The sequence below is a fragment of the Haliaeetus leucocephalus genome, unplaced genomic scaffold (assembly GCF_000737465.1).
Source record: "Haliaeetus leucocephalus isolate CR32 unplaced genomic scaffold, Haliaeetus_leucocephalus-4.0 Scaffold858, whole genome shotgun sequence".
Taxonomy (NCBI): Eukaryota; Metazoa; Chordata; class Aves; order Accipitriformes; family Accipitridae; genus Haliaeetus; species Haliaeetus leucocephalus.
In genome coordinates this window covers 4,378,771-4,404,771 of record NW_010973294.1, presented here as the reverse complement: position 1 = coordinate 4,404,771, position 26,001 = coordinate 4,378,771, and the positions used below count along the sequence as shown (strand labels likewise).

Below are 26,001 nucleotides of genomic sequence, written 5' to 3'. Positions count from 1 at the left end.
TGCTGTGACACAAGTGTGTCATGGGAGACCGCTGCCAGCTCTGCAAGGGTCATGAAAAGCATCACAGCAGCCAGGTGGCTTGGCCATCAGAACACATCCCTTGCTTTCTAAAACCACTCGTTGCTCCTGCACCCACTGAAATCTCTTTAACTGGCTGGTCGCCGGGTGTTTTTCCTCCCGCTTGCACAGGCCACCAGAGCTGACGTGCTTTCTGACCATTACTTCTCTCATCTGCTGGTTACTGCTGCCAGCAGCAGCAGCAGCCTGTTGGGCTCCTGGCTCCTGCTGCTTCTTGCTGCTGCTGCTGCACGGGAGCTATCGTAGTGAGTCACTTCTAATCACCAAGGGAACCCACAGCCAGATCTCTGCTCCTCCTAAAATAGGAGCTCACAGCTACATCTTCTCTCCTCCTAAAATAATCAAACTATGAGAAAAAGCACTATATGTTTGGCAGTATCTGAAATATGAGATTCAATGCATTAGACAGGTGGAAAAGATGGACTATGAGTTCAGCCATAGCAGGGCCCCAGGCTAAGACCACCCCAGGCTTGCAGTGCAGGTGGTCTTCCAAGTCCACACAGAGCCATGCAGAAAGATCAGTTCTTTGCAGGTCCCGAGTAGACACCATTGCAGAATCACCTTTTTTCCCCACATTATTTGAAAAAACTCTGAGGGAGGCCACACAATCAATACATCCCCCTTATATTTCAGTTCAGAAGACTGGGTCCTTGAAAGGAATACAATTTAAGAAATAAGACAATGCTAAGCTTTTTAAATGGTTTTATGAGGGCAAGTCTTGTCTTCAGTTTAGTTCACTCTTATCACATCAACTACTATAAATTGCAATACGATAACCCTTTTAAATAAATAGTGGTTATTTTGAAGTACACTGAAAAAATGGTGGTTATTTTCAAGCAGAAGTGTTACCTGCAAAATATCATTCTGCATTTCTATAACCTCTGTCTTTTATTTCTAGGTATTTCCACACAATATACCTGGGTATCCGGAGTCGACGGAGTGGAGAGAATGACAGATGGCGGTTTTATTGGAAAATGGTGTATGAGTATGCAGATGTGAGTATGCTGCATTTGCTAGCCACGTTTCTGGAAAGTGCACCACAGCTGGTCCTGCAACTCTGTATTGTTGTACAGACTCGTACACTCCAGGCTCTCCAAGGTAGGGGTTCATTTAATCTATTTTTTTTTTTATGATTTTAGGAAGATGTAATTTCTATACATACATATTTATCCTTCTTTCAAACTGCTGTGCGCCTTGTACTTCTGGCATAAGAGCAGATCTTGCCTGCTAGCTGCTATTAAGCGGTTAACAATGACTGTCAAGAAAGCCTGTGTTGTTGGAGGTCTTTTAGCCTTTCTTATTGGCCCTGGGGTGTGGGTAGGATTGATAATGTTTTGCTTTCTGCATGTCCTTGTAATAGAAGAGCTCTTCTGTTTATCCAGTGGGCCAATGTGAAAATTGCATCAATCAAACTATTGCTCTTATCCCTGTGCTTCTTTCTGTGAATGTTCAAACCCCTCCAAACTGCAGTAATGAGGTTCATACGGTATTATGCAAAACAGAAGACAACACAGCAGAAAACAGCTATTCTGTGAAGAAAATGCCAGTGTCTATGGAATACATGTCCATCAGTTCTCAGCCATGTTTATTTGAAATAATACAAGTCAGCTCCTGAGCATTACAACAATATTCATTCCTTCAAGCTCTGGGTTTCCTTCTAAGGTTGATGCTTTCACCAAGCATGATTTCTTCTTTAAATGGTAAATGCATGCATAAGTCCTGCCATAGGGGTTGTCAGTCAGCAATACAGATATAAGAATATCACCTTCTCTACTGCTTTTTTGATGCTACTTTTGGTTACCTGACAATTTTCCTTCCGTATTGCGCCACTGTTTTGCCTTACGGCTGCACCTGGGCAGAAATTATTGGCAAAGGAATGAGATGAATGAGAACTTGGGATCCAGAAGGTGACACAAATGTCATGAGGCAGAGAGGAGAGGAGGAGGAGCAAAGGGACAGAGGGAGGAAGGAAATGCAGTGGGTTTGCCATTTGTTTTTAAGAAACAACTCATGTGCTTGCCACTGTACAAGACAAAACTATGACAGCACCTTGCTCCAAGAAGCTCTGGGTCTAGTTAGCTTATTATGAGTAACTTGCAGTGAGACTGATCAGGTGAAAAAGGACTGGGAACAAAGTGAGTAGCTGTGTGAAGACCTTGATCCTGGGCAGTTTCCTCTGGATAAATCAGAGGCTTTTCATTTACCTCCCCTTTGAACTGACATCTAATAACAGCTGTCCTGCTTCCTGTGGTTTTTGGTTTTGTTTCTTTAGATCTGAAACTCTGTCACCTTAAGGGGAAAAGAAAGCCAAAGTTTCTGTTTTAATTACTTGGTGCTCTGTACAAAGAAGGTTGCCTAAGCACTTCCTGCAGCTATTTCTCAAAAGGATGCTGCCCGGCATCAGCCAATCCAAACTATTATCATTCAGGAGAAGGTATTATCACTTTCAGAAGCTTTGTCCCCCAAGAAAAAGAGACTCCAGAGAGATGTTTAGGAGAAGAACATAGCCAGAATACTTTATGGTCAGCTGTAATTTAGCTATCTTCATAAACTATTAATACAGAAGGCCTCTTGCCCTCATTTTTGTGCAATAACAGATCTGTCTACGAGAAATGTGGCTGGTGAGTAGGCACTAAGCCTGTGATGTACCCTGCAAGTGGTTGTTAATTAGAGAAAACCTGAAATGCTTCAATTTAAAAGGCAAAAATGGTTCCTGAAGCCTGCAATCAGCTCTGTGAAATCTAGGTATCAGAACCCAGAAAGGAATAAAACTATAATTATGGATTACAGCTGAGAAAGCTGAAAATATTTACTTATCCTCTCTTCCCCCATTTTCTCCCATCTTCCAAGGAGGAAAGGCTCCATTTAAAAAAAACTAAGAAAATTAAACAAGGTTGTAGCATTTTCTTAAACAGTAGTACCATTATATTCCCCTGATGAAAGTTAATATGTTTTAGTACATTGCCAGCTGTGAAAATCCTTTTTCTGTTCTCTCTCCTTTTTTGGAAAAATGTTAAGGATAATGCGTTGCACTATAGGATGGTAGATTTGCTGTGAGGCTGCGTAAGGACAGCATAGTTGCTCTCAGTGTTATCATGCTGCAACTGAGTGTTTTAAAAGGCCTAGCCATAAGGTATATGCTTCAGCTAGCTGTCCACTCACTAAGCCTGTTTCAGAGATTTCTAACATGGATCAATAAACAGAGTATTGGATTGATTTTCGTGTTTAGAGAATGCTACTTGGTTTTTATTATTGTTCTTTTAGTTCTCTGTCCCGCAGGACAAAGTTATCATGACAATTAATAAGTGCCATCTCTGGTTCATGTTCTTTAAAGTATACTTCCATCACAAACCACAAATTTGGCATGGGAAATGAATGATACTGGAAATGTCTTGGTCTATAAGCAGGGTATTTCTATTATCAAGCCATTAATGACCACAAGAAAAAATGTTAAATATTTTATTTATGAAATTGTGTATTTTCCATTCTAAATGCACCAAAATAGCATCATTCCCAACAGGAGAATGCTGTCAGTGTGACTGAAGATTCCCCGTTTTATAACGGGTGTTGGCTAAGTGTGAATTATTTCTTATTTCAGTCCTTAAGCCCTGCTAATCAAGGTAAGAAATACATACAGGCATGCACATACATGTCTAGGAAGAAAAATATTGCGCAATGTGTGCAAAACCTTCTCTCTCAGTTTTCCATACACTGCAGTGAGGACCACTTCAAAAGCCCAGAGGATGTACCACAAGGATCCTTTAGCACTTGCCTGGGCTCCCCAAACATGAATTTAAAAACTGCAGTGTAAAATTCTAGCAAGGATTGTGTACCACTGTACCGTGACTGCTGCAGCAGAACATTGCTTGTGCATAAACCGTCACTATGGACTGGCATCTCTCTTCTGCGTTGGCACCCAGAGAAATCGGAGTATTGATAAAACAGTATCTAAATTATTATCTAAAAATCTGATTCTTCTTTAAGATTTAATCAAAACTGGCACAATTAGAGGCAATGATCTTTCTTATTCTGCCTACAACCAGCAGCCAGGTCCATCCCAGAGTGGAAGAAATTAAACAGCTTATGGGGGAAGCTGATGATTTCTCAACGCTAATTCCTCAAGAAAACAAACAACTTCGGTATGATGCTGGACTAAGCTGGAGCTGTGCTAACCCCCCTATTACCTCTACCTTTTCCACTCTGGTGGTTCCTTTGAGTTTGAAGAAATATCTACTCTTTAGAAGACAGATGTGCCTCAAAAATAAGTAGTTCCTCAGTCTTTTCCTCATGGGAGCCTGTTTCCCTTCCTTTCTCTTTATGTGCTCTGAGCGCAGCGTTCTTGCAGCAACTTCTCTGCTGAGCCAGCAGCACCTCCAAACTGCATTGCTTTTTTCTTTTTTTTTGCCTTTTTTTAAATTTTTTTCTCTCCCTTAGTTACTCTGTAGGAAAGTCATGTCCTAAGCAGCTTCATGGTGGGAGTCAGTAGCTTCACCAGTCCTATTCTAGGTGGGAACTGTATGAGAAATGAGGCAGCTCTGCATGTGGGGGTAGCAATGGCAGAAAGTCCACTGAAACAACTGATGTTCATCCTGCATACATCTGTTTGCATAAGGGCATATATGCGGACAGAAGTGTCTGAACCATCTGCAGGTGAGCTAGTTCACCCACCAGAAACAGTCTAACAGCAGTAGTCTCAAGGCCAGGATGGGCTAGCTGATCTCAGTGCCAGTCTACGTACACCAACCGCCTGGACCTGGGCCCTTCACCCTGTGTTTTCAGTTCTGCTCCCAGGGCTGGGCAACCAGGTCCTGCACTGGATCTGTCTCCAAGTCACAGGGAACCAAAATACCAGAGTTGAAAGTGTTTGGATTATTGGATTACCCCAATAAATTCAGAAGGCTGCAAGTAATTCCCTTAAAAATGCCTCCACCCTCCAAGCTATTTAGCAAATAAGCAAGTAGTTTCACAGTCTTTGCTATAAAAACAAACACTTCCACAATAAACTGCCATAGACTAAGTATTAGGCAGATTTGCTGACACAGTAAGATCAGTCTAAAGGCTATGAGACTCTTCCTTGGTTGGGTCTCTGGACATCCAGCATAATGGCCACATCTTACCACATTTGCTCTGCTGGCTCAACAGGTCTGAGGACTGACAAAATGACAGACAGACCTGGACTGGCAAATTGGCTCAGGGGCGTTATTCCGCAATGACTTGAAGCCAACCTACCTGAAGGCTGCCCCTGAAAATCTTTGATTTAATCATGGCAAGTCCTGCCAGCACCTCACCCAAGCTGCATGTTCCCATCGCATCACTGGCATTGCCATGGCTGTACGCTGGGTCCCTCGGACACTTTTATTTTCCCCGTTGCTAACTTGGTTGAGTCTCAGCAGGATCTGGTTGGACTCCCTGGGGCAGGGAGGTGTCACACGACTGGTAGGGACTAGGGGACATGGCATCAGGGTGGGTAGGGAAGGTCAGGGCTGTCCCTTTCTGTGGCACCTCGTTTTGGAATCATGCATGCAGACTGGCAGTCATCCCTTGGCATTCCTCTTTTACTTCCTTTGATTTTCCCACTATGCCGTTTGATTTTAGAAAGACTTCCCATCTTCAAATTAGTAAGCAAGCAAAAAATCCTGCTGATCATCTGATTGGAAAGAGACTCCTTTCTGTTAGCATACAGTTACTGTCCTCTTACTCAAGGGCATGGTGTTCTAGCTGCTCCAAGATGAGCAGATAGACAAGATTGCTCCCTGGATTTTACCACAGACTTCATTATTTATGCTGTATTAATTAACACATTGTTTAAATTATAGATTAGCTTCTCATTCCTGTTTACTGCATATTATGCTGGCTAGTCAGCACTTGACATTTTCTTCTTCATCAGCCCCTGGGGGGTTTGTTCTGGCTTCTCCATACAGTACTATTAATCAAAGTCTCTATCAAAGTTTAATCAAAGTCTAATCAAAGTTTATATCATATAAAGCTGCAGTTCTTAATATAGACTGACAGCAGTGCAGAAGCAAAATGAGAAGTTCAGAACGATTTATAAATTCATCAAGTTTCATTGAAGTCACCACACTCCCATAGAGCTGCTGCATTCTGCTGAAACTGCATTTCCATGAAATGACCCTGGCCAACCATTTTCCCATTTTCTACCAGCTCTGTTGGAAACTCCTACGCTGTTCATATGCTGACACCGCAGCCAGCGTACAAAAGTTCACAGTGCCACTAAGCATCGCTCTCCTGTCCTTCTACTCCAAAAGAATTGCTGTTCCTGCCTGAGCTGAACAAGAGGTTCAGAGACTTGCTAGCAGTTTATGACGTGGCTGATAGGTCCTAACTTTATCTAGCAGAAGGAAATTATGTGTTAGCTAGTTCCTTAAAAAATCCTGTGGCAAAGCTCATCCTCGTGCATCAGGAATTCAAACTCTTTTCATATCAGTGCAATAAACTGAAATTCATTTAAGTCTGTACATTTTTTTTTTGTGAGCACAACGCTATGCTTTTACATGGCTTTTCTTTTTTTCTTACCTTCACAGCAATTTTGGATTTCTCCGTAAAGTGCTGCCTACATTTGCAGTGCTCTTTAAATAAATAAAAAAAAAGAATTCTGATGTAAAATCTTATACAATTCAATGTATATTTGTATGGAAATAAGGTGCGGCACTTGAGTTCTGGGCAAGCTGCCACTGCTTTTCTCTGTGCCGTCAAGGTTCTGCACCACTGCAGTCCAGCGCCCAGCCTTTCCAGAGAGAAAGAAAAGCAGAGCAAGCAATAGTCCCAGATTCTGCCTGCAACTTGGCAAAACAGATTTTCAGTGACAAAGATGAACAAATATGATATACTATAGAGTAAATATGTCTTCTGCAAATGACTTTTAAACTGATCTGTAGGCCTCTTTGCAAGTCTTAAAATGTTATCTTGCAATCATTAGGATGGAGCCATCATATTAGCACACCCTTGTTTCTGATAGGATGGGAGAGGACCTCCTGAAGGCGATCATGTCATATAATCCATTTCATAACCTGATTACAATCTTAAAACTAGTTATACCCTTTGTATCTAATATACCAGTTGGAAGTTTAATTGTCTGATTGATAGAGACCTGCTGCTGCTGTCCCGCCTTTTTAATTTCATCAGCAGTCTGTCCCTATTTATTCTTGTGCCATCCCTGTTTTTACACTTGTTCCCTAAGGAAATGAGGTTCATGTGATGATATAGTCCATTTCTGTCCTTCAGTCCTGACTTTTAAGAACTTGTGATCCATTGCACTATTTCAACCAAATATAAAAGAGCAGCCAACATCTCAAAGATAATTATGTTTCTTTAAATGTTGTGAAAAAAACAGCCAAGTCAGAGGAAAAAAAGACAAATGAGAGCCTCCACTAAAGGGAAAAGCAGGCAGACTTCAGCTGTTACTCTTTTTGTTAGGCACCAGCCACCAGCCCGTCCAAATATGCATCCTTCCAGCATCCATCCTGCACTGCTCTCCCCTGCCCAGTGGGACTATTGTGATAGACAGATGGGATTAGGGAATGAGAGACACTTTGATGGGAAAGTAAGAATTATTCCTTCTGCTGCTTGTTCTCTCATCTCATGAGAGGCTCTGCACTCTCTTCTCTTTATTATCTTCACAGACTTTCCCTTCATCATTTCCAGTCTGAATTCATCTTTGGTGAATATGGATGACCAAGACTGTACAGAGTACTCCAGATTACATTTCTCCAGAGCTCTCATATTTCTTATGGCAATATCTCACTAGGTGTGATCTAGGATTGTAATTCCCTGTTGACTCAGGCATTGCACTGGTTAATCCTAGTTATTTCATGATCCTTTAAAACACACAGGCTCTTCTGGTGTCATGTTACTCTGATGAGGGTTCAATCACATTAAAAAAAAATTATTAGTAACTACATGCATGTAATGAAATTTCATCTCATTTCTACTTTTCCAGCCTGCAAGGTACTCCTGATTTTTCCGCATATCAGTCTCCTTTTCTATGTTGATAATGTCTCCCCAAACCTTATTAGTATATTACTTTTTAAAACCAAGGTCACTAAAAGAAATATTCAGCTAAGATTGGTTTCAAGAGTAATCAGTACTGAAAAAGGTAATAGGAATCCTACTCCAGCCCAAGAATTTTTCAATCGCATTTCAACATAATCCTGCAGTATCTTTCTTTAACTAGTTCCTTTACCTGCCTTAGCTATCTTCTACTAGAGGCACCGGATTGCCTCTGTTCCAGTCACATGGTACCAGTTCTGAATGGAGAGACTTAAGATGCTTCTCACCAGCAGCAGGATTCCATATGCCGGCTTTTTCTGAATCCTGAAACAGAGGTTTTCTGGTTGCACTGGGTAAAAACAAGGAGCTTCGAGTTTTGCTTCCGTCCACAGTAATGCAGATTTCCTTTCTGTTCTCATTTCCTATCAGCTGGCGGTGTCTTTGAGCCCTTGTCTCAAGAGCCCTTACTGAAAATTGACCTATAAGGCACATCCTTTATTGCTGATCATCCTTTTTCCATTGCCATCTAGGCACCATTTTTGAGGTGGGTTTTCATACAGGTAGGTTTTGAGGCTTTTTCTAGAAGTTTTTTGCTTTGCAGGGTTTAAAAGCTCCAGAAATTCTTCTGTGTTTTGCCTTAAAGAGAATCCAAGTCTCCTCCACAGAGAAGTCCCTGAACAATTAAATTCTGCTGCCTTCACTCATTTCTTTAAAATTCTGATAGACAGACTTACCAACAGATCTATTTTTGTTTATCTCTCCATTTTATTTAGATTAAACCGACTTTCATGTCATCTGATGCTATTTTTTACAATTAGCTGTCCTATAACAACCTCAATACTTTCTGCAACTAAGTTTAGAAAGAAGCCTCTCTCTCTACTTTCTGTCAGAAAATCTGTCAGTTGTCACACTCCGGAATATCCGGGCTGCCTTCGGTAGCATTTGTTCTGCAGCCTGTATCTGAGAAATTGGAGTCTGCCATAATGAGACAATTCTCTGCAGAATTTCTCCCTGTAATAACGGTTTGAACATCTCTATCCATATCCAAATATAACTCTGGAATTCTACAGCAGAACTACCCACTGTCTTTCCCCAAAGTAATTTTCTATGCAAACAGAATCTGTTTTATCGGGGATCCCTTTCTGAAACATCAGTCTGTCATTCCATTCACACACACCGCTTTTATCATCATTGTCATCTTTTCTGAATACCAGCTCCCCTTCAGTACCTATGTGCAGGGAATCATCATGAGTCCATGATGTTTCTGTAACCCTCTAGTACTCTTTGCAACCCTGTAGTGCTTTATGTATGCTTTTACCCATGACTGTTTCCTGTGTTTTGATACCCAGATTCATTGCAACAATAGTTCTCTTATGTCTTACATTAACTGATTCCGTTTTCCATGCATTAGACACTATCCTTTCACTAACTGCATCACCTACCAGAACTACAGCTCTCATCAGATATGACTTTTTTTGGCTTTCTTCCTGTATACCTTGATGTAATAGATGTCCCTATGCCAACTGCTGCATTCTTGTTTCCAGATATCCTGTCCCTGTCCATTCATGTATCTGGGTATGATACATCAATACAACTTTACGCAAAAGAACCAATGTATGCAACGTGGCAGGTACTGTCAGGAAGATAAGGAGTTGGCAGAGTGATGGTGTTGTTTCTTAGGACATCCATAACAAACCCACTGTACAGAACCTCAACCTCTGAAAGTCAACCAGAGAAGATATTAGTGAGCATTTTTCTTCTTTCCATTTAAGTGCAGGAAAAAAAAAAAAAGTAAAACTTGTGGGTTGAGATAAGAACAGTTTAATAGAACAGAAAAGAAGAAAATAATTATAATAATAACAATAATAAAATCACAATAACAATAATAAAATGGCAATAATAATAATAAAAGGATTGGAATATACAAAACAAGTGATGCACAATCCAATTGCTCACCACCCACTGACCGAGGCCTAGTCAGTTCCCAAGCAGCAATCCGCCCCTTCTGGTCAACTTCCCCCCAGTTCCTATACTAGACGTGACGTCCCATGGTATGGAATACCCCGTTGGCCAGTTTGGGTCAGGTGCCCTGGCTGTGTCCTGTGCCAACTTCTTGTGCCCCTCCAGCTTTCTCGCTGGCTGGGCATGAGAAGCTGAAAAATCCTCGACTTTAGTCTAAACACTACTTAGCAACAACTGAAAACATCAGTGTGTTATCAACATTCTTCTCATACTGAACTCAAAAACATAGCACTGTACCAGCTACTGGGAATACAATTAACTCTATCCCAGCTGAAACCAGGACAAATAGTGGCTCCACAAAGCTGCTAATAGATAGATAGTGGTAAAGACAGCCCAAGACACAAAGTAGTGCATTTAGTTTCTGCGAGCGTGATATATTGCCTACACACTGAATTTTAACTGTTGGGGAATGTCAGAAAGTTAGCGGCATATCCTTCTGCTCCCTTTTTGTTGTGCTAAAAGCACAGTTGCCAAAGAACAGATTCCTAGTTTCATTTTGGGTTACTGTGTTTTCTATGACTGGTACTTTTGTTCAGGGGTGGGAAAAAAGTGATGCATGCTTGGCACAGAAAAAGCTCTCTTGTGTCTAATATAGCAGTGAGAAATTGCAGTCGTGATTGTGTCTTACCCAAAGACTGCACAATACGGCAAAGATAAGAATTAATGTGAATTCTTCATCAGGCAGTGGCCTTTAAAGCTTCAGTCAGGGAGCCAATGTAAACATCCAGCCTTACTCCAAATACACAGATCTGAAATTTCCTCAGCCATTTTCTTTGTTAGTGCATGATATATTACTTCCCTTATTCATCTTGCACCTTTTTGCCTACCTGCAAAATTACTTTTTTTGCCAAAATTTACCAGAAAAGTAATCCTTTCTGTTGAGAGTGATTTTAGCTGAAAGTTGCAGGTCAAAGTGGGACTGCATGTTTTAAAATGTGTCTCGCATGAAGTTTGTTTAGCTGTATACAGGATATACTACAGGTGATGAACTTAACCTATGGAAATTAGTATCTATAAATTATAACTATTAGTATTCTTCAGTTGTGCATACACTAGGTGAGTATCAAACTGCAAATATAAACAAAATGCATTGCATTCTTGCTTTGTGCTCAGAGTTTTGCAAGTATCAATGAATAGCCAGTGCTACAGTGATACTCAAATGAAAGGTCCTGTCTGGCACAGGAGGGTCACCCCTGGGGCACCTTCTCACTGGAGCCAGTGGAACTGCTTTCATGAATAAAGACTATTCACTAGGCTGGGGTTTACAGGACCATTGTTTTACAAAAAGGTATTAAATAGCTCTCTTTTGTGTTAGGCTTGACACTCTACCTAACCTAATGGGGATACAAACCTATTAAATGTATTTTATTAGTTTTCGGTTTCCCTAACTAAATTATAATGAAAATAAATTTCAAATCCTTTTTTTTTTCCTGTGGGTGTTATTTCTCATAGTGTGTCAGTTAATAAAGTGGTAACTATATTCTGTTCTCTGTATATAATGAATACAATTTAAAAACAAACTGTTAATGGCTTTTGTGTTACAGTTGAAGAGAGAATTTCTAATTTTAGTTTTGACCGGGGCCTTTAGCGTATCGTTTGTGCATGGGTGGCCAGTGTGCTCTCGTGAGTTAAATAGCCTGGGCAGGAAGAATCTCATGATATGAAGGCTACTGAATCACTATTGATCCCAGTCCATTGCATTTAACAGACACTGCGTCTGCATGCTCTTTCCCACACTGTGGACATTTCAAGGTGCAGAGGAATTCTTCCATTCTCACATAATTGAGTAAAAAGCATGAACTGAATCCTCTCTCAGTGTGGCTTTCCTGGTACAGCCACAAATAGTCCTCCCTGTCACCCTCCAGCAGCCATCCGGGACTGTCACGGGGTTTTGCAGGAGCTCTGGCAGCAGCACCCTCCTGGAGCACCCACCCAGTGTCACCAGGAGGACCCAGCAACCCCGTGGCAGGGTCAGAGAGTGGCCGAGGGACTGATGGGGAGCACCCTGCAGGTGCTGGGCACTGGGGCCACGGGGCTTTCGGGACTCACGTGTAGCAGAGATCAGCAGCAGCAAGCCCCTTCTGCCAGCTGCCGTATCGCTCCGAGCAAGGCTGCTGCCGTGTCCCCGGCGGTGGGGACGACCGAATGACTCATGGAAAACCTCCTGATTTGCTGCAGTTTTCAGTCTAAGAAATTAAATAAACTAACCCCCATCTCAGCTTACTGTTTATGCTGTGCTAAAATCTGCGGTAGCTCAGGGGCTGCTTCGTGAGCCGTGCTGCTGTCCCCGTCACAGGGGCAAGTGAACGACGGGGTGTACCCCTCCTTCAGCCATCTGCTGCCACCCCTGCGTCAAAGCCCTCGGAAAGCTTATGCAACTTCAGGCTGTTTTCAGGTTTTAACGAGTGCCTTTGGTGCTCTCATATTCTTTCCCGCTCTGTGGAAAAATGTATTGAGTGGTTCATTATCACTGGAAAGGTGGATAGATAGGAAAGAGCTGTTCGTGCATGCACCATCTAGTTAAATTGGATCTTTCCCAGGTCTCTCGTGCCACAGAAAGGCGTTCAGAGCTCATTTTGAACTCCTAGGTTAGTCATTCTTGGTAATGAAGCTTAATAAGTAAGATGCCCCAAAGCCATAAAAAATTGAGCTCTGGTGATCTTCTTGATCCTGACCCTAAGTGGCATGGTAGCATTTACTTTCTGGGCACTCATAGCAGCTTGTCATCCTTATTACTTACATTTAGAACAAAACATAACTGTTTTCTTAGGTAACTGGGCTCTTTGCTGATTTTGCTCAGCAGAAGGCAGAAAACATACAATGCGAGTCCAATGCAACAGTAAACTGAAAATGGCTTCCCATGTCTTTTCTTCAGACCCACTGTAGTTCCAGCAGATCTCGTAGGCACGCCATGAGTTTTTTCACCTGCAAGCACAATACACACTAAAATGGTTTGCAGTACAAAGTGATTCTTCTAGGTGATGAATATTTTATATCTTTTTCTTGGCATTTCCTTTAAAAAGCATGATTTTACTTTCCACTCCTATGGAGTCAGTGTTGTTTTAAAGAGCTGTCTCAGAAATGCCTAGAAGTGTCTTGAATGGTGATTCAGCAGGAAAAAAAGGGGATTACAATCATCTTCTTGAGGAAAAAAATCCAACCGTGTTTTCTGTTTGTGATGGGGTTTTTTTTCAGACTTGGAATTTCACCTCCTTGATAATGAGGGTAGCAACAAAACTGAGAAAACAAGTTGGAAAGAGTGCATGATGTAGCCATGCACCTGGCTGGCTCATTCCCCACACCTGCTCTGGGGTGGTTCACTTTCAGCTACTTCAATGCCATTCCTTGAGATGTAGAGCGGTGCAAGCAAGGGCAGAATCAAGCCTTTGGCTTCGCAGCAGCAGCACATCGTATGGCAGCAGCCTTTGGAGCCAGATGGGTTTTCTGAGCACAGCATAATGGACTGCAATTGAATTGATATTTTAAGCTAACAAATGTTTAGATCAGAGAGGCTCACAACACAGACGCTTACAATACAGGGCTGATTGCAGCATGACAGAAGCAGCTAAATGCTGTAATGGGGAAGGTGGTGTCAGCATTTCACTTCTAAATTTCAATTCTCAATGACTTCAAGCAGCTGTAAAAATTCACTTTTAGCTGAGGCTTGAACAAGGACATGGGCCAAGACCCAGAGCAATCTAAAAAGGGATCCCAGTTCATCTCTGTGTGAAAGGCTTCCCAGCATGAAAAAGCTTAAATGTAAGAGGGTAGCAAAATCTGCTTCCCCACAGATAGGCTCCTGTGTTTGTTTCTGAAGCTGACGCAAGTGAGGCAATGAGAATGAACACAGCTTTGAAAAAAGCTCTTCTGAAAGGATCAGCTGGATAAAATGTACGGAGCTGCAAGGGATCTCTAGGAAAGCACATCAGCCATACTTCACCTAACTTGAAAGCTAAAGGACTAGTAAATTGAACAGTGGCAGTTAAAATTGTGTATTAAGAAAGTACTCTCTTTAAACCATTAGCCTGTATAAGGTATCCCTTTGTCATAAAGTATCACTGAGGCCAAGCAACCAGTAAGGGTGACCAAGGATTGAAGAACCTTATTATTATTATTAATAATAATTAAAAAATTAATATTAACAATTCTAACAGCAAATGCTTACAATCCAGGCATTCTGGAGGTAATTACACACTTGTATCTTTCAGAGTTCTGTTTCCTGAGGTAGAAAAAGCCCTTTTCTTCATGGCAGGATATTCCTGAACTGTTTATTGTAGAATTTCTTATACCTTTCAGTGAAGTGTCTTGCACTGGTTGTTATCAGCAACACAAATGAAATAGTTGGCCTGCAAGTCCAGTGTAGCTGACTTGTCTTATGTTCACCTGTTACTACACTTGGGCAACTCTTCGGCATTATGGGATTTTTTTCTCCTACTCGAGGTTTCATCAATAGGAAACAGTCATCAAGACCAAGTCTTTCAGATTATACATTCAGAAGTATTTAAACTGGCTCTGCAGAACAAATTAGGAAGATCAGACACTTAAAAATATCTCCTGTTTTGACAGTCTTGATATCTGTACACACTGTGAAATGATATCCAGATTTGATGCTAACTAGAGAGTTCTTTATGCAGCCTTAAAACAGAAGAGACAGATCACTGCATATACAGAAGTTAAAAGTAAAATTGAAAGGTATTGTAGAAGATGGTTAGACAAATATCTTAACATGAGCAATCTGTAGAACAAAGTCCTCAACTAAGAGAGAATTCCAGTTAGAGACTTTCACACATTTTTCTACATATGAGCCGTACCTGCCATGAAATAAAATAGCCCTGCTGGCAAGACTATGGAAGGATGGTTCTCAGATACCAAATTCCTGGTCCCAAGAACTGTGTAGAAAACTTTGCCAAATGTCTCCACTGCCAAGTCTGGAAGGAGATAAGATAAAGATCTGAAGTCTGAGGAAAGCTGGAATATAATGAAAAGAACACCAGACTTTTAGATCAAGTCTTTGGGATGCTATTTTGGTTTCTTCCTGTAACACGCCAATAACCTGTTACTTTGACAAACACTTTAAAAATCGGGTGTCTAAAGTTAGGAAAAGGGATCCATAGTTAAGCACGTAAGTAGGTAATATGCTTGTCAAATGGATAAGGATTTGTAACTTCAAAAAAAGTTTGCAGTTATGTGTTTGTAAATATGTTATGGCTACAGAGGAATTGTCTAAATACCTGTTGACCCAAATGACAGCTTGCCCCATTAAAAAACTGAAATTATGTAACGTTGAAAGCCATTAAAATATTTGTGAGTCTTTTTATGGTAACCTGTGAAATAATTAATATCTCGTAGTCTTGTGACTAATAATAGACCAGTCACAAGATATTTTGCAACTTAAAATGCTTTCTTGACTCCATTAATGAGCACCATAATATCATTACTGGATTTTGAATATATATGTTTCTTTAAAAAAAATAGGGTTGTCTGGAACACAGTTAGATATTCTTTCATTTTTGCTCTTTTATTGAAATATCTCATGCCCATCAGACTGTGAACTTACTTATAAGTAGGTCTACAATTTTGTTGCCTGATAAGATGGCCAAGAGGAAGAAAATCTTTCCTTAAGGATAGTATTAATTAACTAACTAATATATGGGTTTTGATTGCTTTCCCCCTATGGACACCAAAACATACATACAAATTCATTAGCACCTCACCGGTGAGTGCTAAAATGTTTATTACTTTTTCGCAGTGACTATTTGATGCTGGTTCCAGTTAAGCACTACTGCCCAAACATTCATTCTCTGGCTTATTAATCCACAGTGACAAATCCTATTTCCTCCTCCTTCCTGTCCTCCCCTCCATTCCCCCTCCCAAACACACTTTTCCCTCCCTGTCATTTGCAGAAGATGCTGGTTTTAAAGACAATGTCATAAATTTTGAAGAAGAGGGAGGCTATGCTTTCAACCAGTGTTTCTGTTGCCAAAACCAGATGCTTTAGCTGTTGAGTGTCTTTGTGTGCAATCATTAAAATATGTTCAGGCCTCTAAGGCTCTAAGGCCATTACAAAGGCTGTAATGGTACAACTCAGTCTGTTTTTATCATGGCCTCTCCCAATACTTAAAGGAATGTCAGGTGTCGGATGAGAAGGGATGTATTTGGGTCACCAAACTCACTCTCCTGCAATGAAACACAAAGAAAATAATGAAACAATATTAAGCTACAAAACACAAAACAATAATCAACAAAAATTAGCAATGCATCATCTAACCGTGTCCAAAGTAAGGGAAGAATAGGCAAACTACCCAGAATAGCTCATGTATTTATATGTGCAGTGACTCAGGACTGAGATTAGAGATTTCTAGGCAAACAGGCATTAAATCTGTATTGTTGTCCAGCTAGGGCATGAGAAATGTCCCCAACTCTCCTCAGTCAGAACTGAGAATTCACCCTGCACGTGGATGTCCTAAAAGCTATATAGGTGTCGTGGTTTAACCCCAGCTGGCAACTAAGCACCACGCAGCCACTTGCTCACTGCCCCCCACCCAGTCGGATGGGGGAGAGAATCGGGGAAAAAAAAAAGGTAAAACTCAAGGGTTGAGATATGAACAGTTTAATAGTAAAGAAAGGAAGAAGACAATAATGATAACAATAATAAAATGACAATAATAATAATAAAAGGATTGGAATATACAAAACAAGTGATGCACAATGCAATTGCTCACCACCCTCTGACTGATGCCCAGTTAGTTCCCAAGCAGCGATCCACCCCCTCCGGCCAACTCCCCGCAGTTTATATACTAGATGTGACGTCCCATGGTATGGAATACCCCTTTGGCCAGTTTGGGTCAGCTGCCCTGGCTGTGTCCCCTCCCAAATTCTTGTGCCCCTCCAGCCTTCTTGCTGGCTGGGCATGAGAAGCTGAAAAATCCCTGACTTAGTCTAAACACTACTTAGCAACAACTGAAAACATCAGTGTGTTATCAACATTCTTCTCATACTGAATCCAAGACATAGCACTGTACCAGCTACTAGAAGGAAAATTAACTCTATCCCAGCTGAAACCAGGACAAATAGGTTTGGCAGAAGTCTGCATCTCTGCTAACATTTCCTTTAAACAATTGCAAGGAAAAAGAAGTAAATAAAGCAGTAGTTATGTGCATAATCATAAATTGCTCTAGCCTGTGTGTTTCCATGTCCCAGTAAGCTTCAGGGTTTCACCAAGGAATGCAAATTAAAACTGACTGCAACAGTTGGCTCTAGATTTTCTTGTCAGGGAGCAGTATTCATTTTCTTCAGTGCCTGGTTTCTGTTGCCTTTCTGCTTAAGAGAAAAAGAACAAAAGGAGGTAAGGAGGCAGATCGAGACAGCATGGCATAAAAACTAAAATATGCTAAAATTATACCTTCTTGCTGCCATGAAGTGCTATAACCCAAGGATACTGAAAAGCTAGATCTAAAATAGCAGAAATGTGCTGTTCTGAGAGGGGAAGAAAGAGGCAAACAGATAAAGGTACCAGCCAGCAGAGTGCAAGCATGTAAGTGACCCACCAAACTTTCACTTACATTTTAATTCTCATCCCTGTGCAAGCTTCACCCAAAGCCACGGTGAGACATTGTGGGACTGAGTCCTTCTGCAACATTATGCTGAAGAAAAGCACGTGGCCCATATCTTTTCTTCCAGACAAGATAGCTTTCTAGAACAATTGTAACACTGGTGCCACAAGTGGTACCCAGCCCTCCCAGCAGCCTGCAGGAGCTTAGCATAAGCTTCAAACGTGCTTAGCATCACCCACGGGGGTCCCATCCACCCAGGTCACCTCCAGCTGACCCCCCCTGGTGTAACTCGTGTTGTAAGACCTGCAGGTATTGCGGGCAGTCTTTCCTGCCATGTATGTCAGCGGCAATGCTCCTGTGAGCCTCGATGAGCACGCCAAGCGGAGCTGTGTCCTGCAGGACAGCCAGCCTCGCGTGGCTCAGGAGCAGGCTGCTCCCCCCACGCCCCCCCACCCCTGTGCTGGGGCTGTCTGAGCAAGTCCTGGGGTACTGGGCCCCCGGCATGGGCATCTGACACTGGGGATGGCACAAGGAAATTCTGCAAAGATTTCACGCTAGCCTTTTGGGTTCAGCTTTGGTTCTTGACAAGTGATGGTTTGCTCTGGTTTTGGCTCAGGCTCGGGTTCAGTTTGGCTCAGTGATTTTGAGTTATGCTTCTCAGACATCACCCACTGTCACAGGGTTACTGTCAGTGATTCTTTTAGATGGATTCTGGTGGAATATGCCAATGTGCTCAAACATCATTGATCATCTGGCTCAGGTTCTTCTTCTGACTTGTATATTAAATGAGCTGACATTTGTTTTGGCTTGTTTTGTCTTCTGCCAGAATTCAAGCTATCTCCAATGAGCTTGTTTTAGCAATGTTCTCCTTTCTGCTCTCTGCTTGGATGGGGGCTTGGTTTTCCATTGGTTTCAGCTGGCTTTTGATCCACACCTTCTAATAGATACTGCTCTGAATATCCAATTCTTTTTGTCGTCAGTGGGAGTTTTATGCAAGAACATGTATAGTTACGTCAACAAGAGAGAAAAACTGTCTTAAACTAGATATTACTCAGCCAGTTGTAGAGGAAAAGTTTGCCTGAAATCAGCATTACACCAAATGAAGAGATGTCAACAGTCTGTATATGCTCCCTAGATTCTCATGTGAAGAAATCATTGGAAGCTGCTCAAAAAACTGACAAGTTTTTTTGTATTTTTTTTTAATTGGGAACATCAAGTGTCAACAATATCCTGCTTACACAATACTGATACAATTTATGGCCTAGTACTGTAATCTCTACCATCAACTGCCATGGGAGCTGCCTGAACAATGAGTCTTTATTATGTGTAGAGCATTTCATACCATCTGTGTCCCAGAACACTTAAAAGAGTTAGATAAAAGTCTCAGCAAATAACAGCAGAGAATAAAGAAATTTAAAAGGTTGAGGCAAAAGAAAGCAGAAATAATTCAAACTCTTAGTCAGACATGCAGCACAGAGCGTGGCAGTAAATGATGCCATGTATTTCTGTTGAAAATACCAAGAAATTAGAACAGTTCTTTTCCATTTGCCCTCTGAAATATCAACACTACTGCTCAAGAAAGCTAAAGAGAATTAGTGTCATAAACAAGCAGCCTGGAGTCTAACAGAAGCAGCCACGCAGAGTGTGAAGTGTTCAGTTCAAGAAACCATTGAGTCCTGATGTAACAAGATACTTAAGCCAGTCCATGTGATTAGTCATTCAACTGTGGAAAACTGGGCATGTTTTTAAATACCTTGCTGAATTGTGAAGATGATACTAAGGAAACTGCTTGTTAAGGGTGGAATTAATCTCACTGAACTGTAGTTCTGTTTAAAAGTTAGATGTCCTGTTTAAGCTACTTTTATAGCCAATTAAGAGAGAGGCACCTGAAGGATATTCATCCTTTCTTGAGGGGCATCTAATATAGGTGAGGTGGCTTACCCTATAGATACACTCGCTTCTCTCCATGGCCTAGAAGTGGAGCCCAGGTAATTAATGTAGTTTCAGTATCTGACTTTAAGATGGCTATAATCAAAGGACATGGACACACATTCACTTTTTCCACATCTTTCACTGCAAGATAGCTGCTTGAAAAATTTGCGGAGAGCTTTCACGTGGTTCCATGCATGTGCCAGGAGTTTGTATTGCTTTAGAATCTGAGAAATTTTGAATTCCTCCACCACAAAAAGTTTTCCTGCATTATCACCCAGGACTAAGCTAAAAGTTAGTTTAGAATGAAAATAGGATGCTGCACTTAAAAAACCCCTGCTGAACTTATGGCAGTTGTGTGTCAAACCTGCAGCAATGAATGTTGCTGAAAATGTTTGTGACTTAATAATGCTACAGCTCATACAGAGAGTTACAATATCTGCTCTACAAGGAAGGAACAGCTTGTTCCACCTGCCAGAAGATCAGCCTTGCAGCCTTGTACAGAAAATGCTCCAATATGATACCTTGGGAGTATCCTCGCACAACTGGTCTGTCTAATTCATACTGGCAGACACAATCTAAATTCAGTGAATCAGAAGATACATGAGATTTCATCAGCGAGATCATTTGAGTAGACCAACAGAGGCACCACCAGCATCTGTGAGTTGCTTCAGAGAACTGTTGGGGCAAAGGAGAAGAGTACAGAGGCCAGCTAAGACCACTTGATTGCAAGTACCTATATTGCAAACACTTTATTGAAGGGGCATGCATAAGGAAACTGGTTTTCTAGGGATGAAATATTGGGCCCCCGGTTTAACTGGTTCTCACAGGCAGACACGACGTGTGCAGTTCTTGCACTACTTTTTACAATTCTTGTTCTAATAATTATAAATACCTCTTGTATACTGAAGACATATCTTCACTGTCTCAAAGATCTTAATAACAATTGAATAACAAAATGCAAACATTATACTTTGTCAGCATAAACAAAACAATTATATCAAAGGTCCTACAGGCATTGCTCATTTGTACTAATAATTCCTGCTTTGCAATCAAGTTGCACAAGATGCCAAGTTAATTATTTTAAACACTTTTCACCACTTAGCACTTATTTTGGACTGCAAGTGGGGAAGTGAGGAGAGGAACAAAGAGCAGGGAAATGGAAATTCCTTCACCATCAAATAACTGAGGCATATGACAGAAGAGGATTTAGGAGGATAAAGTCCTAAGGAGATTTTTGGAGGTTTCACTAGTTTGTTTAATGGTGAACCATCCAAAAATGAAATGGCTGAAAAGCTGGAGGCTGAACAGCATAAGATAGACTGTGCACACAGAAACATTGCAATGTTAACTGCTGGAAGAAGCATAAATTATGCATTTCTGATGTGTCTCTATAGGCCTTGTAACCTTTTTTGCCCCTTAGGGTGCTCGTTATCTGCAGGAGCAATTAACAGATAGTATCTAGCAGCTAGCATGATTTCTTACCTTTAGAGTGATTTCAAATCAAATAAAAAGGAGGCTAATAGAGCCAAGGAGGCCTGAGCTGTGAAGTTGTTTCTGAAGTATATTGGATAGAAATAATGAGTAAATTGAAGGTACATGGTGCCAGGGAGCCTGGATTATGTCTAGCTGGTTTTGCTTGCTGAATCTTTTATGTTTCAGATAGATATTGTTGTTACTGTGAGAGATTATGCAAGTGACACAAATAATGGAAAAACCCTTCATCAAGTAATTCTGAAACGAGAGGCCTAACTTCCCTTAATTCAGCGACTTCACGCTGATTAATCAAAAGATCTGATTTTTCAACTACCAAGAATAAAACAAAGGAGGAAAAATGCACACTTAAGACTGGTCTCCGAAAAAGAAGTTCTGATGACTAGCAATCTGCTTAATTCCCCAAACCGAGTGGAAAATTTTCAACATTTAAGTCTGATGAATAGTGTAGAAAAAAATAACTGATCAAGTGCAAACTACAAAATTCTAAGATAAAATTTGTACAAAACTAATTATTTTAAGTCTTCAAAAAGTCTAAATGAAATGTTTCTTATCTAAAAGAGCAGATTGTTGAATACAAATCAGTCCTATGTTATGATACCTCTAGAGCTGTCCTACTGTAAAATGCAAATCCATGAAAATGTTTAATATACAGACCCTGTCACAGTTCTACATGCTCCTCTAGTACTTGATGTGATGCACAATATTTTTTTTTTGGTGGTAACATGCTTTATTTTCAGTTCTTTCCTAATGCATGAAAATCATTCCCAAGGCTAGCACCTTATATGCACTGAAATACATTACGAAAGCCACATAAATTAAGAAAAAAAAAAAAAGGCAATTACTAAATTTCTCATTAAATTGGTTAAAATAAACAGAAGTTTAAAATTTATGCCCAGTGTCTAATACCACCTTTTTACTGTTTCATCATGAGTGTATACTGAGTCTGGAAATGGAATTTGTAGATTCCTACACCGTGCAGACCTGCGGATTTCACTGAGAATGCGGGTGGAGTCAGGGACCTGGGTCCCATTACAAAACTGAAGTTTTAAGTCTTAAGTTCTTGGGACTGAGGATATTTTCCTCCTGTAAACTACAGTGTCTTGAACATTTGAAAAAAATATACTTGCAGAAAACCTTGATTTTATAATAGTTACATGAGGATTTGTTAATGAACTGCATCATTCAAAACTTTCTATTGTATTATGTTTAAAATAAAGAATAATTACTGTAACTATTAGTATCAGGCTTTTAAAATATTCTAATTGCATCTAAATACATTGGGAATAGTATAAAAAAACTTGCAGGGAAAAATCTTGGAGTCATTCAGTTCACCTGAAGTTTATCATTGCTCACACTGTGGCTAGGATTTCACTCCCAGGAGAAGCAAAATCAGATAAGAAGTGAGACTGCATGGGTAGCAATATGATTTCATTTTTCTCAAAATTATAAAAATATCTATTGAGCCTAAAAAGTATATTCAAATTATGATAACAAAATGCAATTTAATCTTGCATGTAGAAAAAACCAGTAGATTTATTATTTTTTGATATGTAAAATGATACCTAGATTTCAGAAGCAGAAAATGAAAGGATGCTATTGAGCTTGTAAGGAAGGGATATATTTTGGCTGACACAGCGGAAGCAGACTGGTTAGCTTTTAGGACAGCAAAGCCAATCATCTGACCCTATCCTCCTCTAGAGGAGTTAGAAAGTAGATCAGGAAAGAGGGCAGGCAGAAGGTCACAACTTTGATCTTGAAGGATTTCAGTTACTCAGGTATTGATTAGGATGACAATTATACAAAAGCTGTAAAGAGGAACACATTTGTAAAGGTTGCCCAGGATTGCTTTCTTTAGCCATTTGTTGAGGTGACTACATAATGAGAGCTTATTTAAAACCTCATCTTAACAGTTGTGACAGTTCTAATAAATAAGCAGAGTTCAGGAAACAGTGAGACCTTTCTAGGATCTGCTAAAAACTGTTTTGTGGTGAGGAAACACGACGCCATTTCCCTATCACTCCTTCCGGAAACTCCTTGTCAACTTCCTTCTGAGAAATGACAATACGCCTTCCAGTGATCTTTTGTCCCTCCTACATTAGCTCAGAATATGTCTCTGCCCTGACTAAACTCGTTAAAAAGTCAGCTTTAAATCACAGACATACTACCAACAGAGGTTCACAAAGACACGCGTATCTGCACATGTGTGTGTGTAAATACTAAGTCATCATCCTAATATTGGAAGTTTTCTTGGGATCAATGCTTTATAGTCCTTCAAATGACGACCTGTAATTAGGTGGAACGTCCTCAAAAATTACCATAATGGCAGTTAAATTTCCTGTGCAGTATGGATCTAAAAACATCTTTTCATAGTCTTTGCCAAATAGAAATTTCAATAGAAATGAAATCTTATTCAGTCAGAATATGATCCCCCTCTACTATTGAACTGTTTACTCATCGTACACAGAGAATGCTTCTTAGTTATCACAACAAAGGCTTTTCGAGGAGTTTCATTAAGCTGAGGAATGCTTCTAGGCCAAGGATCCCAGGCCACATTTGCAATTAATCCCCTATATTTTTCTAATGTTTGAACAGTGTAGTAATTGATAATTCATCTGAGGGTTTAATGCTACCTTCAGATATCCAGGCTCAAAGCCTCACTAATACAACACGTTTATTTCTTCACTTTTGAAAAGTGGAATATGAAAGGGCTGGTATCGCCTCTAGCACCGTTGCTTACTTAGCAGCCTCGTGCCCCATTTTAGCCAAAGGTGATTCCTCTGCAGTTAAAACAGAATTTCGTCTATTTCCAGCCTTTCTTTCGTGCAGCTTCTCTGACACGATCTGTAATGAGCAGTTTGTGTCCATCTGGCTTAGTCGTGTGCAGAATCAAGATATTCCAGGCTCTCCCCATTCCGTCAGGGATGCTGTTGTTTGTCAGCTGCTGCCTGCATGTCCAGGGAAATTTGTACAGGGGCTAGAACAAGCTCTCCGTGACAGGTCAGATCTGTTCTGAGGAGTTTTGAAAGATGCAAAGAATTTGTGAGCGCAAGGATCTCCTAAAACACCTTGGTATAACTCTGCTGTGCAATTCAAAATTAAGGCGAGTGAGCTGTGAAGCATGATTTGCCGCTCCTACAGGCCATGCAGACTTTTTTTACGTGAGAGAACCCCCTAGTCTCCCCGCGCCTGCTAGAAGAAACAGCCCGGGGTGGGGGGGGGGGAATCCTTCTCGGTGCCTTATTCCCTGCAGAGGGAGGGAACAGGGCTCCTCGGCTGGCAGACCCCGTTCTTCTTTTGCCGTCAAAGGGTACGGAAACAATCCTCCGCAGCCTGCTCGGGCTGCCGGTCAGCCAAACCGAGGAGCCGGCGGGCACGGAAGGGGGCGGGGGGGGCGCTGCGGGGCCGCCGCCCCCCCGCCGCAGCGCCGCAGCGCCATCTAGTGAGAGCGCGGCCGGGGGCCGGCGGCCTTCTCCGGCGGGGGCGGGCTGGCCCCGCTCCGCCTCTGCGCTGCCGGCTCCAGGTTACGCAGCTGTGAGCGGCCCGCAAAGGCGGCCTTACGGGGCTCCCCTGGGAGGGGTCGGCGCCTCGATTCGGCCTGCGGGTCCTCGCCGACGGCCGCAGCGCGGGGGAGTTGCGCAGCTGCTGAGCGAAGAGCGGGCAGGACAGCAGAGGGGACAGCGCGAGCAGGTCGAAGCCTACACAGACTTCGGCCTTCTAAGCACCTGCTTGAGAGAGGTGCTGGGGAGGGGAACGTTGGGCTTGCTCTTGCAGGAGGAGACTTGGGAGCGCTCTGGTGGCTTTCGTCAGAACGGCTGGGGGTTCAGTGCGTGCCGCTGGGTATGCGTGTAATCTAAAGTTCACGGAGCTGAAAAAAACAAGTGGGAACTGAGGTCAAACTTTGCCCCTCACATCTGGCATAGTAAATATGCTACCAGAAACCCACGTTGAGTAAATTTACTACCAGAAACCCATAGTGCGGACGGGTGAAGGGGAAGCTGAAGGCAACTGGATACAGAGAGGAATGAGCAGGAGGCGATACAGTCCTGTAGGCTTGCAGTGGTTGGGCTGCTTGGCTCATCCCCACTGGCTTCTTCGGCTTTCTTGCTGGGGCTGCTAGTACCTGGTGTGCATATAATACAGTTCCAAACTGCTAAAAGAAAACATAGCAAGGCAGATTTGTTATATTGCTTGGAAAAAAACAACTCCACGCGTAATAAATAGTGCATCAAAATTCATACCTGTTTTTTTAGAAAAAGATATGCACACGTTTATTACCAGTTTTAAATTCTTTATGATATCAAATGTAGCTACATTCATTCCCAGAGGGACTCCCCTGCAGAAAAAGGGAAATATATTGCATCAGTATTTCATTACACAGTCCGCTGATCACAAAACACATCCACTCTAGGTTTACCCCAGAGTCCTTACCCAACACGCTGCTCACTCAGAACAAATGCAAGCTCCAGAGTCTCAGCAAAGGGAGTTTAAACCGCAGTCTTTCATTGTAGCATCTTGTTCCCTGTAGATAATTAACACACTTCACAAAGCTCTGATTAAAGTCGTCTTTTTTTTTTCTCTCTTTTAATCTTGCCCTGTCGTCTAATGGTCCAGATACTGCAAAAATGAAAATGCATTCATTGAGTTAATGATTTTGTGGACTGCAATTCAACATCTCCTTTATTTTCTGTCTTCCCTAATAACTACCTCAGGAACCAGGTGGTGTCTGCCATGTTTACACATTTTGGAATATAGGAATCTCCAACTTCCATATAACAAGCTGAGAGTAAGTGGTCTAGGAGCATGTTGGCAGGGTATCCCCTCAGCCCCAGGGGTGCCATCTGGCCTATTTAAGCAACTTCTTTGCATTCCCTTAATGATGTTAATATGGGGGAAAGGAGATGGAGGTGCAAGAGTC

The 26,001-nt window shown here is 41.5% G+C and overlaps 1 protein-coding gene across 1 annotated transcript in view; it reads left to right on the top strand.

Annotated features, from left to right (window-relative positions):
- The first annotated feature begins 980 nt into the window (after positions 1 to 980).
- The window catches only part of XKR4 (XK, Kell blood group complex subunit-related family, member 4), an 83,471-nt gene continuing 58,450 nt past the window's right edge, over positions 981 to 26,001 (top strand). The window contains exon 1 of the mRNA XM_010582940.1: positions 981 to 1,176. Within this exon, the coding sequence (XP_010581242.1) occupies positions 1,053 to 1,176 (124 nt within the window). The 5' untranslated portion in view covers positions 981 to 1,052. The remainder of the gene's footprint in view (positions 1,177 to 26,001) is intronic.